Source organism: Diceros bicornis, chromosome 30 (assembly GCF_020826845.1).
Source record: "Diceros bicornis minor isolate mBicDic1 chromosome 30, mDicBic1.mat.cur, whole genome shotgun sequence".
In the NCBI taxonomy this organism is placed as follows: domain Eukaryota; kingdom Metazoa; phylum Chordata; class Mammalia; order Perissodactyla; family Rhinocerotidae; genus Diceros; species Diceros bicornis.
Window position 1 is genome coordinate 11,315,412 of NC_080769.1, and position 13,660 is coordinate 11,329,071.

The following is a 13,660-nucleotide window of genomic DNA, read 5'->3' on the forward strand; positions in this document are numbered from 1 at the left end:
ATTTAAAGTGATCATTCCTTAACCCCTTCTAGAATTAATAACTGTTGACATACTGCTTTATTAACTTGCGGTCTGTTTTCAAAATAACAAAATTACACGCATACAGGAAACAGCCCTGCATTTGACTCCTTCTCTTCCCAGATGGTGTTTGCCTCAGATGATACTCTTGCTCCTGGTCTAGGGACCACATCTCTCCCACCAGATGCATCAACAACATGGGACCCAGAAACAAAACAGACGTTTCAGAATTTCTTCTCATGAGACTGACAGAGGATCCAGAACTGAAGACCATACTCTTCAGCCTGTTCCTGTCCATGTACCTCGTCACCGTCCTGGGAAACCTGCTCATTGTCCTGGCTGTCATCTCTGACTCCCACCTCCACACACCCATGTATTTCTTTCTCTCCAATCTTTCCTTTACTGACATCTGTTTAAGCACAACCACAATCCCAAAGATCCTGGTGAACATCCAAAAACAGAATCAGGGCATCACTTATGCAGGCTGCATCAGCCAGATCTGCTTTGTCCTGACTTTTGTTTGTTGGGAAAATTTTCTCCTTGCCGTAATGGCCTATGACCGCTATGTGGCCATTTGCCATCCACTGAGGTACAGAGTTATCATGAACCCCCGACTCTGTGGACTGCTGATTCTACTCTCCTTGTTCATTAGTATTGTGGATGCCTTGCTCAACAGTCTGATGGTGTTGCGACTGTCCTTCTGCACAGACCTGGAAATCCCTCTTTTCTTCTGTGAAGTTGTTCAGCTCATCAAGCTTGCATGTTCTGATACCCTCATCAATAATGTTCTGATATATTTTGCTGCTAATGTATTTGCTGGTGTTCCACTTTCTGGAATAATTTTCTCTTATATTCAAATTGTTTCCTCTATCTTGAGAATGTCATCATCAGGGAGAAAGTATAAAGCTTTTTCCACTTGTGGGTCTCACCTCTCAGTTGTTACCTTGTTCTATGGGACAGCTTTTGGAGTGTATATTAGTTCTGCAGTGACAAACTCTTCCAGGAAGATGGCAGTGGCTTCAATGATGTACACTGTGGTCACTTCCATGATGAATCCCTTTATTTACAGCCTGAGGAACAGGGACATGAAGGGATCCTTGAGGAAACTCATTGGTAGGATACCTTCTTTCCTGTGATTGTGTCATCTAATTTAGGCTGGGTTCACTAGAATGAGCCAGAATGCCTGACTCCTCCATCACCAAGTTCTTCTTAAATGAATAGGTATTATGATGGCTAAGTGCACTTTAACTGAGGGTGAAACCTGACTTGCTCTTTGTCTAGCTGTGTGATGTTTGACAAATGATTTCCATTGTCTAAGATAAGTTTCTTTGTTCAGGCTTCATAGAAGCTGAATCTGAGGCAGGAGTTTCTTGGTATAGTAATTTTGTGAGAATGTTCTCAGCACAAAGGAAGTGAAAGGAGGTGGATAGGTCAGGGAAAAGACTTAAACAGGGCTGTGGTCATCGCAGAGACTAGATTCTGCCTGATCCCATGGATAGCGCCATGTGAATTGCACCCAACAGTTAAGCCTACTATGAGATGTGGTGGCTGATCTTTCATACCTTACTTCAGTAATTACTGACAATGGTCAGTGGTAAATTGTACATGTGCAACATTAGCATCCACAATACTCAGCTTCATCATCTGTAAAATCACTGTGATTAGGTTATATGAGTGGTTTGAAATGATTGTGAGATATTTGAACTTGATGAGTGAGGCAGACTTAGTTTCTAACAAGAGAAAGAAATCTTGACTCTAATATGCTCAAACAATAAAGAGAGTTTATAAAAGAGAGAGTTATCTTTCATTACAAGGACTTGAGAGGTAGGGAATGTACAGGAGTGAGAGAGTAGAGATTTGTTCAGTCCTCTATGAAGTCACTTCAGTTAGGGCTGGTTCCCTTCATGAAGCCAGATAACTGCAACAGATGCAGGTCTCAATCATATATAGACATGATTCCTGGAGACAGGAAACTGATTGTCCTTCCCTGAGCCTATTATTAATAGAGGATCTATATATAATAGACATTTCCATGGCATTATCCATTAGACATCACCTTTAATCTCATCACCGAGTGTAGGATCATGTGCCACCTACTTAATCTAATTCTTGGTGTGAGGAAAATGATTACAACAAGAGCCTTAGACTGACCATATGGAGTGCAACTCCTGTTGGCAAGTCCACCTCCATAAGCACTACAAACACTTAGGACAATGCCTGGCACCTAGTAAGTACTCAATAAAATTTAACTACTATCATTGTGTTCCATATCTTGCCTATATTCTTAAGTCTTGTAATCCTGTTGGTCTCTCATATTTTCACCACTTGCTTCAGCAGTTAGATTTGTATTCTGTTATTGTTATATTTATCAGTTGCTTTTTTCTAGTCTGAGTAATGTAATAAAATAAATAATTATGTAGGCAGGAAAAGGTAAGTAATCTTCTAGCATCTTATTTGCTTTGAAACCTTGTTGATCTATTTGTAAGAATGTATCTGAGTTTTCACTTCTCCCCTTAGTCATCTTGTATGGCTGTGTTTCTTACGCATCTCTGGTGGAGTCCACACAGAGAAACATAATTCAATAAAATTAATTGTATCGTTGATGTCATAGAGGACTGTGTGCAGTCTTAGGGCTCTAATGCAAAACTTTTTAATGTGTTTATTAGGAAAGTTATTTTATGGAGAACTACTTTGACAAGGAGATATTCAGTGTGAGACAAGAGATGAGAAAAGGTAAGGCGGCAGAGTTAGGAGAATCAGTTTTCCCATAAGCATAAAAAAGCAGGGCCATGAGTTAGAATCATCACAGAAGATGAGAGGGTGAAAACAATGGAGGTCTCAAATGAGAATCAAAGTTGTTGCTGGAGAGCTTTCTGTTCTGGTCATCAGTGGAATTTCAGATTGGTTTTATTTTCAGCACCATAACTTGGAAACAGCTCCCTGCCCGGCGCTTGAGGTATCTTCTAGTGCAGAGCTTCCTCCACTGATGTCCACAGAACAGCTGCAGAGGTTAATCACTTGAGACCTTCCTTCATACAAAGGAGATATCCTTGTCCTCCAGCAAGAACTACTGATGTTGAACCTCTGGGGAGACGTGAGTAATGAGACTTTTTAATAAGCATTTTGTGAGATTCTGATGATCTCTGAAGTCTGAGTTCCATGACTTTCATATTAGAAAAACACGGGAAAATATATTTAGAATTAGGAATATGGAAGGGCCTTTTCTCAATTTTACTTGTTGAAATATAATATGCAAGGTAGTACATAAGATCTATGTGTAGTTCTGAAAGAACAGTAACATAACCACACATATACCCATCCTAGGGTTAAAAATAAAGCAATGCTATCATTATAGAATCCAACTGAATGGTCTACCACTCACATCACCCTCTCCTCTCCTATTGACAAAGACAATCCTGAATTCTTTATTAGTCATTTTCTTTGATGTTCTTTTATTAGGTTGAATCCTGTGAAATTGCCAGCATTTGATCATATTTACCCTAAAAAACTGTCAATAGGATTAAATATCACTGTCTTATCGTCTGTGTATGTATTCCTTCACAATTTAGAAATTCGCCTCTTTTCAAACTTGTTAAATGTTTAACATTAATACATGAATTTTGTGTCCTGATTGTTTTTCTCCTTATTGCACTTTTGAGATTCAGTGACATTGTTGAGTGTATTAGTAAGTGATTTATCTCTAATACCCTGTATTTTTGCATTGTGTATGGTGATGTTTCAAACTAGATCCTTTATGATCTTGTTGGAAATTTTGTGTGCTTATAGCTGCTTTTTTGCTATTATGAATAAATATGTTTGAATATTCTTTTGTACATCTCCTGGTAGAAATGAGAAAGAGTCTTATATTTGAGTGAAATTATTGGTTAAAAAGACTATGCAGGGGCCAGCCCAGTGGCGCAAGCGTTAAGTGCGCGTGCTCCACTGCGGTGGCCAGGGCTTCACTGGTTGGGATCCTGGGCGCGCACAGAGGCACAGCTTGTCAAGCCAAGCTGTGGCGGCGTCCCATATAAAGTAGAGGAAGATGGGCAAGGATGTTAGCCCAGGGCCAGTCTTCCTCAGCAAAAAAGAGGATGATTGGCATTGGATGTTAGCTCTGGGCTGGTCTTCCTCACAAAAAAAAAAAAAAAAAGAAAGGAATATGTATTCTCCTTTGGGTACTCCCCAAGAGTTTTCCTAAGTGGATGAACAAATTCACACCCATACTAAATGTTCCTGTTGATCCGTGTCATCACCAACACATTTTTAATTTATACTGACAATTTTGTGGATATAAAAATTATTTATCGGGGCCGGCCTGATGGCGCACAGTGGTTAAGTGCGCGCACTCAGCTTCAGCGGCGGCAGCCTGGGGTTCACAGGTTTGGATCCCGGGCATGCACCGATACACCACCGGTCAAGCCATGCTGCGGCAGCGTCCCATATAAAGTAGAGGAAGATGGGCACAGATATTAGCCCAGGGCCAATCTTCCTCAGCAAAAAAAAAAAAAAAAAAGAAAGAGGAGGATTGGCATTGGATGTTAGCTTGGGGCCAATCTTCTTCACACACACAAAAATAATAAATAAAATAAAATAAAAATTATTCATCAACTGGTATAATCTTATTACATGGTTGAAAGTATTTTCACACGTATTTTTTCTTTTCTGTAAACTATCTATTTGTGGTAATTCTTCTGAGTTGTTGATCTTTTAGTTATTAATTCTTTTTTTTAAAAGATTTTATTTGTTTATTTATTTTTCCCCAAAGCCCCAGTAGATAGTTGTATGTCATAGCTGCACATCCTTCTAGTTGCTGTATGTGGGAGGCGGCCTCAGCATTGCTGCAGAAGGGTGCGTCGGTGTGCGCCTGGGATCCGAACCCAGGCCGCCAGTAGCGGAGCACGTGCACTTAACCGCTAAGCCACGGGGTCAGCCCTAGTTATTAATTCTTATGAGTTCTTTATATAATCAGGATATTAGTCTTAGTCAGTTATATGCATTCCAAATTTTTTCCTTAAGTGTATGACTTCTTTTTGGATATCCTTTATAGTTTTCTTTTGAATGACTACAAGTGCTTCATTTTAATATAGTTTGTCAATACTTTCCATAATGGCTTGTACTCAATTGGTCTTGTTTATGAAACCCGTAGTAGATTGTCCTGAAGAACTTTCATTTTTGGCTTTTACATTTGAAGCATGAACCCTCCTGGAATTTAGTTTTCCCTTTGATGTGAAGCAGGATCCAAATTCATTTTTATGTTCCTACATAAACTGCCCAATTATGTGGTGGCTTCTTTCTGGGCTCTGTCTTCTGATCAATAGGTCTTGTATTTACCCATACACCAATACAACACGTCTTAATAATTATAGCACAGCAGTCAGCTAAAAATATGTTTACTGTGGTTGGCAAAGAAGCCCCAAACTCTGCTCATTACAACCACAAGGTACATTGTTTCATAATTTGATTCTTTGATAATTCACAACTTAACAGTAACGATATTGATAACAAAAAGGACCATAATTTCAATGAGTGGTCCATAATTATGTGGAACAAATACGTTGAATCTACTACTTTGAAATTTGGAAAAGCTGGTATTGAAATTCTGTAATGGAAATAAAATACCTATTACATGCTCAGTCTATTTTGTGTGTGTGTGTGTGAGGAAGATCAGCCCTGAGCTAACATCCGATGCTAATCCTCCTCTCTCTCTCTCTTTTTTTTTTTGCTGAGGAAGATTGGCCCTGGGCTAACATCCATGCCCATCTTCCTCTACTTTATATGGGACACCGCTACAGCATGGCTTGACAAGCGGTGCGTCGGTGCAAGCCTGGGATCTGAACCTGTGAACCCCAGGCCGCCAAAGTGGAGTGCACATACTTAACCGCTGTGTCACTGGGCCGGCCCATCAGTCTGTTTTTCTTTAATTGTGGTACCACATATACTATAAAATTTGCAATTTTAATGATTTTAAGCATGCAATTTGGTGGCATAATTACATTCACAATGTTGTGCAGCCATTATCACTATCTGTTTCCACAAGTTTTTCATCACCTCAGTCTCTCCTCCTGCCTCTGTCCCAGCAATCTCTGTCTGTATGTATGCTCTGTCTTTATGAAAACTCTGTCTGTATGAAAGCTCTTACTCAGGATATTTCATGTAAGAGGAATCATACAATATATATCCTTTTTTGCCCAGCTTTTTATTGTGAAAATTTTCAGACATACAGAAAAATTGAAAGAATAATACAATGAACACACATTTACTGACTACTGAGATCCAATAGTTGTTAATATTTTGCAATATTTGTTTCACCTATTTATGTATATTTTTTATCGTATTAAAATACACATAACAGGGGGCCTGCCCGGTGGTGCAAGCGGTTAAGTGCGCGCGCTCGGCTGTGGCGGCCCGGGGTTCGCCGGTTCGGATCCTGGGCGTTCACTGACACACTGCTAGTCAAGACATGCTGTGGCGGTGTCCCATATAAAGTGGAGGAAGATGGGCATGGATGTTAGCCCAGGGCCAGTCTTCCTCAGCAAAAAGAGGAGGATTGACAGATGTTAGCTCAGCGCCGATCCTCCTCACCAAAAAAACAAACAAACAAAAAATACACATAACATAGAATTTGCCATCTTAACCATTTTTAAGTGCAGAGTTTAGTAGTGTTAAGTATAAGAACTTTTTCCTCTTGCAAATCTGAAACTCTATTCCCTTTAAACAACAAGTCTCTTTTTTCACCTCCTCCCAGCCCCTGGTAACCACCATTCTACTTTCTGTTTCTATGAATTTCAGTACTTTAGATACTTCATACCAGTGGGATTTGTCTTTTTGTGATTGGCTTTTTTCACTTAACCTAATGTTCGCAAGTTTCACCCACGTTGTAGCACGTGGCAGAATTTCCTTCCTTCTAAGGCTAATAAAATATTGTTTATACATTCACCTTATTTTGTTTATCCATTCTTCCATTGATGGGCACATGGGTTGCTTCTATCTCTTGCCTATTGTGAATTGTTCAGCTATGAATGAGTGTGTAAATATCTCTTAGAATCTTTATTTTTTAAATGCACTGTCCATCTTAGAGTGCTATCTTTACTCATGTTTTAATCTTTCAAAAGTTTATCTTTAAAATTACCATACAGTAAAATGCACTTTTTGCATACTGTTATTTGTATTTTAACACATGTAAACTAACTTGTTACCACTGTAGTCACATGCTCCTTCATCTTTGTGAACAATTAATCTGTCCTCCATCCTCATAGCTTTGTATTTTTCATAATGTCATATAAATAGAATCATAAGTCATCATAACCCGTGCGTGAATACTTATAGTAGCTCTATTCATAATTGACAAAAAAATGAAACAACCTAAATGTACTTCAGTAGAGAATGCATATGTAAACTACGGTACATCAATATAATAGAATAAAGCAATAAAGAGGAATGAGATATTAATACAGCCAACAACTTGTATGATTCTCAAAGACTGTTATGCTGAGTGAAAGAAGCCACATACAAAAAGCAAACACTTATTTTAAAATTCTTGTCTTGGAATGAATTGATGTTCTGATTCTCGGTTTTGTAGGTTCTCCATTTTAGGATTATATTCTTCTTGGGTATTTAAATTTTGAACTGCAAATTCATTTTAATTGCTAGGTTTTTACTTCTCTCTCTTTCCATTTGTGTGCTCATGCTTTATCAACCAGCAGATTCACAGTTGCCCTTATCAATCACCAGTCCTTTAGCTTTGAATTCAGTCTTGCAACTGATTCTTGCTGCTCTGTGATTTTGAGAATATCAAACACCCAGCCACCAAACCATCAGGTAGCTTGATTCAGGTCTGCTTTGGAGGCTTTTTTGAAACTTTCTGCTGTTTTAAGTCCACAGTCATGGTTCCAGGCAGTGTCCACAACTTTTGTGTTCACTCACATTTCTGAATAACAAACCTCCACCTGTGCCCTTGGTTTTATATATTTTATATCTCTGTGTCTTTTTGTATTTTAACTATTATTGCATGTGTCTGAAGCATACAAGGTTAAAGGATGACATTACAATGCCATCTTGTATCAAGACTATTGTAGGTTAACAAAGTTCATACAGAAGCATTAACAATAGAGGATATAAATTGATAAACACATGAAAATATTGAATTCATTAAAGATTAAAAACGTTTTAATTAACATTAACATGGAATATCATCCCTACCAATTAGATAATGGGTGAACCCTAACTAAATGTACTGAGATTATACCTGAACACAAGTGCTTTCTCATGGCATTTTAACTTCTTACAACTCTATTAAAAATCAAGAAGCATAATTTCACCCACCATCCTCTGAAGTGAAGAAAAATGTACATTGAAGCTATTGTGATGAAATTAGACAAGATGATTGAGAAAATCTAAAAAGGGACTAACAGCTGTCTGTGTTGATCAAGACAGAATTGTCATACAGAATACATTAGAATTGATTGTATAGAATATACATAGTGAATGTTAAGTCAGGAAACATTCAGTAACACTTGGAAAGAAAAAACAACTCTTGAGTCTTTCTAACTTTACCATAACTTGGCTATATTTTTAAAAGTATTATTTTAATCCACATACCTACTATATTTTGACACCCAAAATTGGAATCAGACTTCCTGATATCATTGCTTAGATAGATACGACTTTGTTCCTGCTTAAAAAAAGAAGACTGGAATCCAATCATAGAAGGATTGTGTGTCCATGTTTGCAACATATTTGAAATGGAGATGAGTAGATGGTGTACGCCTGGTCTCATAGGGTCAGGGAAGCAGCCATCCTGAATTCCTCCTGTCTAGAGTCTTAGTCTTTAAGGGTTTGCACTGCCCTGGGATCTCAGTGACAAAAAAGTGCTTGGCTAATGAGGAGTTTTGGAAATTGAATCTCTAGGGATACAGAGACTGCAACTGCCTGTGACCAGCTCAGTCAACAGACCTTTTCCAGAAAAGTAGTAGCACACCTGAGTCTCCTCCCGTAGATGGTCCCTCTTACCCAGGAGGCTGGATCTCACTCAATCCCTCTGCCTTTCTTGAGGACAGATCTCCCAGATGGTACATCCAGAGAAGATGTCAAGCCTCATTCCACTGTGATGCCAGTCAGGTAACTTACTATCCCTTAGTCAATATTCGGAAACGAGGGCAGGTGTTTTACTACAGGTTCATCCAGGGGAATCTGTGAAGACAGTACATACATCAGATGACTAGAGCTAAGTCACCCATGGTCCTCCTGCTTAACTGTCTGTCATCTTCTTCCCATGTCCTCATACTTTGCACCAATAATCATGTACCTCTCATCTACTGATCTCATACTCAGTCTCTACTATATCCAAGAGCATTGTCTTCCTAAGTAGAAATTGGCCTCTTCTAAAACTAGGTGACTTTTATAGACTTTTCTCACATTTTCTCACATTCCTGTGGTGGTGTGAGGCAGAAAGGTTAGTGAAGTTCACCTTATCTTCCCATTCCTGGTTCTTGTCATACTTATGTATTATCTCTGTTGCCTGTCTCTGAGGTCCCTGGAGATCCAGATGGTATCTTCAAACTGCCTCCCTACTCTATCTATTTCTCATTATAAAATTACCAAAGGTTTTAAATAATCATAGCAACACAGATAGTGTAAGTTAAAAAAAAGAAAAAGAAAAAACAGTCAGTTCTTAACCATTCTCAGAATTAATAGTTGATACTTTGCTATATCAGCTTTAGGTTTTTAAAAAATGTAACAGAAAAATAGGCGCACAGAAGGCACTCCTTTTTTTTTTCTCTTCATTAGTCTCCTTCCCCTCCCAAGATGTTTTTCCCTCTGGTGATGCCCTGGCTGTTTGTCTAGGGATCACACATTTCATTGTCTTGTTACCACATCTTTTCCATTAGATTTATCAACAACGTGGAACCCAGAAATGAAACAGTTGTTTCAGAATTCTTTCTCATGGAAGTGACAGAGAGTCCAGAACTGCAATCACTTGTTTTCAGCCTGTTCCTGTCCATGTACCTGGTCACCATCCTAGGAAACCTGCTCATCATCCTGGTTGTCAGCTCTGACACCCACCTGCACACCCCCATGTATTTCTTTCTCTCCAATCTGTCCTTTATTGACATCTGTTTAAGCACAACCACTATCCCAAAGATCCTGAGGAACGTCCAAGCTCAGAATCAGAGCATCAGTTATACAGGCTGCCTCACACAGGTCTGCTTTGTCCTGGCTTTTGCAACTTTGGATAGTTGTCTTCTTTCAGTAATGGCCTATGATCGCTATGTGGCCATTTGTCACCCACTAAGGTACATGGTCATCATGAACCCCCACCTCTGCGGACTGCTGATTCTTCTCTCCCTGTTTATTAGCATTATGGATGCCCTCCTCCACAGTCTGATGGTGTTGCGACTGTCCTTCTGCACAGACCTGGAAATCCCCCTCTTCTTCTGTGAAATTGTTCAGCTCACCAAGCTTGCATGTTCTGATACCCTCATCAATAACATTCTGATATATTTTGCATCCAGCATATTTGGTGGCATTCCTGTGTGTGGAATCATTTTCTCTTATTTTCAAATAGTCTCCTCTGTTTTGAGAATGCCAACACTTGGTGGAAAGTTTAAAGCTTTTTCCACCTGTGGGTCTCACCTTGCAGTTGTATCCTTATTCTATGGGACAGCTTTTGGCGTGTACTTTAGTTCTTCTCTTACTAACTCTTCCAGAATCACTGCAGTGGTTTCAATGATGTATACTATTTTCCCTCAAATGATGAACCCCTTCATCTATAGCCTGAGGAACAGGGACATGAAGGGAGCCCTGAGGACACTCATCAGTATCTAGAATACCTTTCCTTCTTGATTGTGTCATCTGCTTAGGCCTGGGGTTCCTAGAATGACTCAAAGTGGCAGAAATATTGGGTGAGCCAGGATGCCTGATTCTTGCATCATTATATTTTTCTAAAGTAACCAGATAACATAACAGGTAAGTGAATTTTAACTTGGGGTTGAAACTTGACTTGCTCTTGGTATAGCTCTGTGATGTTTCAAAAATGGGTTCCATTATCTAAGTTCAGTTTCTTTGGTCAGGTCCATTGAGCTGAACCTGAGGCAAAGATTTTAGTGATTTTGTATGAGCATTCCACAGAAGAAGAAAAGTAGAGAAGTTGGGTGGGTCAGGGAGAGGATCCAAACAAGTGTGTGGTCATCGAGACGTGATTCTGCCGATTCCATAACTAGTGGCATATGAATGCACCCCAGAAATAATCCTACTGTGAGACATGGGAGTAGCTTATCTTTCATACCTAATTCAGTAATTTCCAAGACTGGTCACTAGAAAACTGTATCTGTGCAAAGGCACCATCAGCATTCACTACACTCAGTTTCATTATCTGTACAATTGCTTAATTTGATTATCTCAAGTGGTTTGAGATGATTGTGAAACATTTGATCTTGATCAGTGAGGAAGCCCTTGTTTGTACTAAGAGAAAGTAACCCTGATTCTAATATACACAAACAATAAAGCGAGTTATGTTATTGACAAGGGCTTCAGAGGTAGGGAATGTAGAGGAAAATTCATTCACTGTTCTATTTGGTGGCTATGTCTTGGGCTAGTTACCCCCATGGGTCCACACAGCTGCAACACATACAGGCATCATATCCAGGCATGATGCCCAGAGACAGAAATCTGACTGTCCTACTCTGGCTCCGTTTTTACTTGACATTGCACGGAATCATCCAGAATATATCCCCTTTAATCTCTTCACTGAGAATAGGATCATATATTACCTACTTAATCTAATTCTTGGTGTGTAGAAAATGATTGCTATGAGAGTCTCAGACTGACAATATGGAGTGAAAATCCTGCTAGGAAGTCTATCCGCATAAGCACTACAAACACTTAGGACACTGCCTGACACCTACTAAGTACTCAATAAAGTTTAACTGCTGTCATTGTGTTCCATACTTTGCCTATATAGTCTTTTTTTGTGTGTGTGAGGAAGACTAGCCCTGAGCTAACATCCGATGCCAATCCTCCTCTTTTTTCGCTGAAGAAGAGTGGCCCTGGGCTAAGATCCGTGCCTATCTTCCTCTGCTTTACGTGGGACGCCCCTTTAGCATGGCTTGACAAGGTGCGTCAGTGTGTGCCGGGGATCCGAACTCGCGTACCCCGGGCCACTGAAGCGGAGCGCGCAGCGCACTTAACCTCTGTGCCACCTGGCCAGCCCCTTGCCTATGTATTCTTAAATCTTGTAATCCTATTGGTCTCTCATACTTTTACTACTTGCTTCAGCAATTAGATTTGTTTTCTTTTATTGCTATATTTATCAGTTGCTTTTTCCGGTCTGAGTAATAAAATAAATAATTATTAGATAAGCAGGGCAAAGGTTGGTAATCTCCTTCTGGAATCTTAGTGCTGTTAACATTCTCATTGACTTATTTATAAGAATATATCTGGGTTTTCACTTTTGTCCTTGGTCATCTTTTATTACTGTGTATCTTACACAGTAATCTGTGTAAGAGATCTTACACATCTCTGGTGGAGCCCACACAAAGAAACATAATTGAATAACATTAATTATCTCATCTATGTCATAAAGCATTGGGTGCAGTCTTAGGGTTCTAATGCAATCCTTTTTAGTGTGTCTTTATGAGGACGGTTATTCTATGCAAAACTGCTTTCCTTTGACAAAGAGATGTTGAGTGTAACACAAGAGAGGAGAAAAGGATACTTGTCAAGATTAGAAGAATTACTTTTCCCATAAGCACAAAAAACCAGGACCATAAGTTAGAATCATCTCTGTGGGTGAAGGGGTGAAAACAGTGCAGGTTTCAAATGAGAATCCAAGTTGTTGCTGGAGAGCTTTCTGTTCTGGTCATCAGTGGAGGTTGAGGGAGGTATCCTTTTTCAGCACCACATTAGGAAACATCTCCCTACCTGGCATTTGAGGTATCTGCTAGTGCAGAGCTTCCTCCACTAATGTCCACAGAACAGCTGCAGAGATGAATCACCTGAGACCTGTGTTCATACTGAGGTGTACCTGACTTCCAGAAAGAACTACTGACTTTGAACCTCTGAGGAAACTTGTGAGGGATGTGCATTCGTTTTTACACTCAGAATTATATTTCAAATATTCCCAAAGTATGGCCCATTTTTATAAAAAATTGAAAGAATTAAAAAACATCTTTAGATCAGATAAGCATTTTTAATAAGTGCTCTGTGAAATTCTGGTGACCTCTGAAATCTGAGATGCGTGACTTCAGTATAAAAGAATATGGGAGGGCTGACCCTGTGGCATAGCAGTTAAGTGTGCATGCTCTGCTGCTGGTGCTCCGGGGTTCGGATCCCGGGCGTGCACGGATGCACCGCTTGTCAGGCCATGCTGTGGCGGCGTCCCACATAAAGTGGAGGAAGATGGGCATGGATGTTAGCTCACGGCCAGTCTTCCTCAGCAAAAAGAGGAGGATTGGCATGGATGTTAGCTCAGGGCTGATCTTCCTCACACACACACACACACACACACACACACACAAAATAGAAAAAAGAAGAATATGGGAGAATGTGTTTAGAATTAGGGAGACATCAGACATTTCCTCAATATGCTTTTTAATATAGCATGTACTAAATTTTGCATAAAATCGATCTGTAGTTCTGAAAGGAT

At 39.6% G+C, this 13,660-nt stretch overlaps 2 protein-coding genes across 2 annotated transcripts in view; both read left to right on the forward strand.

Annotated features, from left to right (window-relative positions):
* LOC131394458 (olfactory receptor 7G1-like) overlaps window positions 1-12,488 on the forward strand; it is a 34,945-nt gene extending 22,457 nt beyond the window's left edge. Inside the window, exon 2 of the mRNA XM_058525831.1 lies at window positions 9,906-12,488. Coding sequence (XP_058381814.1) covers window positions 9,961-10,842 — 882 coding nt within the window. The 5' untranslated portion in view covers window positions 9,906-9,960 and the 3' untranslated portion in view covers window positions 10,843-12,488. The remainder of the gene's footprint in view (window positions 1-9,905) is intronic.
* Window positions 130-2,696, forward strand: LOC131394453 (olfactory receptor 7G2-like). Its single transcript, XM_058525825.1, has one exon. It carries the CDS (start codon window positions 216-218, stop codon window positions 1,152-1,154), a length of 939 nt encoding a protein of 312 aa, XP_058381808.1. The 5' UTR covers window positions 130-215; the 3' UTR covers window positions 1,155-2,696.
* Window positions 12,489-13,660: the final 1,172 nt, after the last annotated feature.

Excerpts from the sequence above, each read along its gene's own strand:
- LOC131394453 (XM_058525825.1), top strand. The coding sequence starts at position 216 with ATGGGACCCAGAAACAAAACAGACGTTTCAGAATTTCTTCTCATGAGA.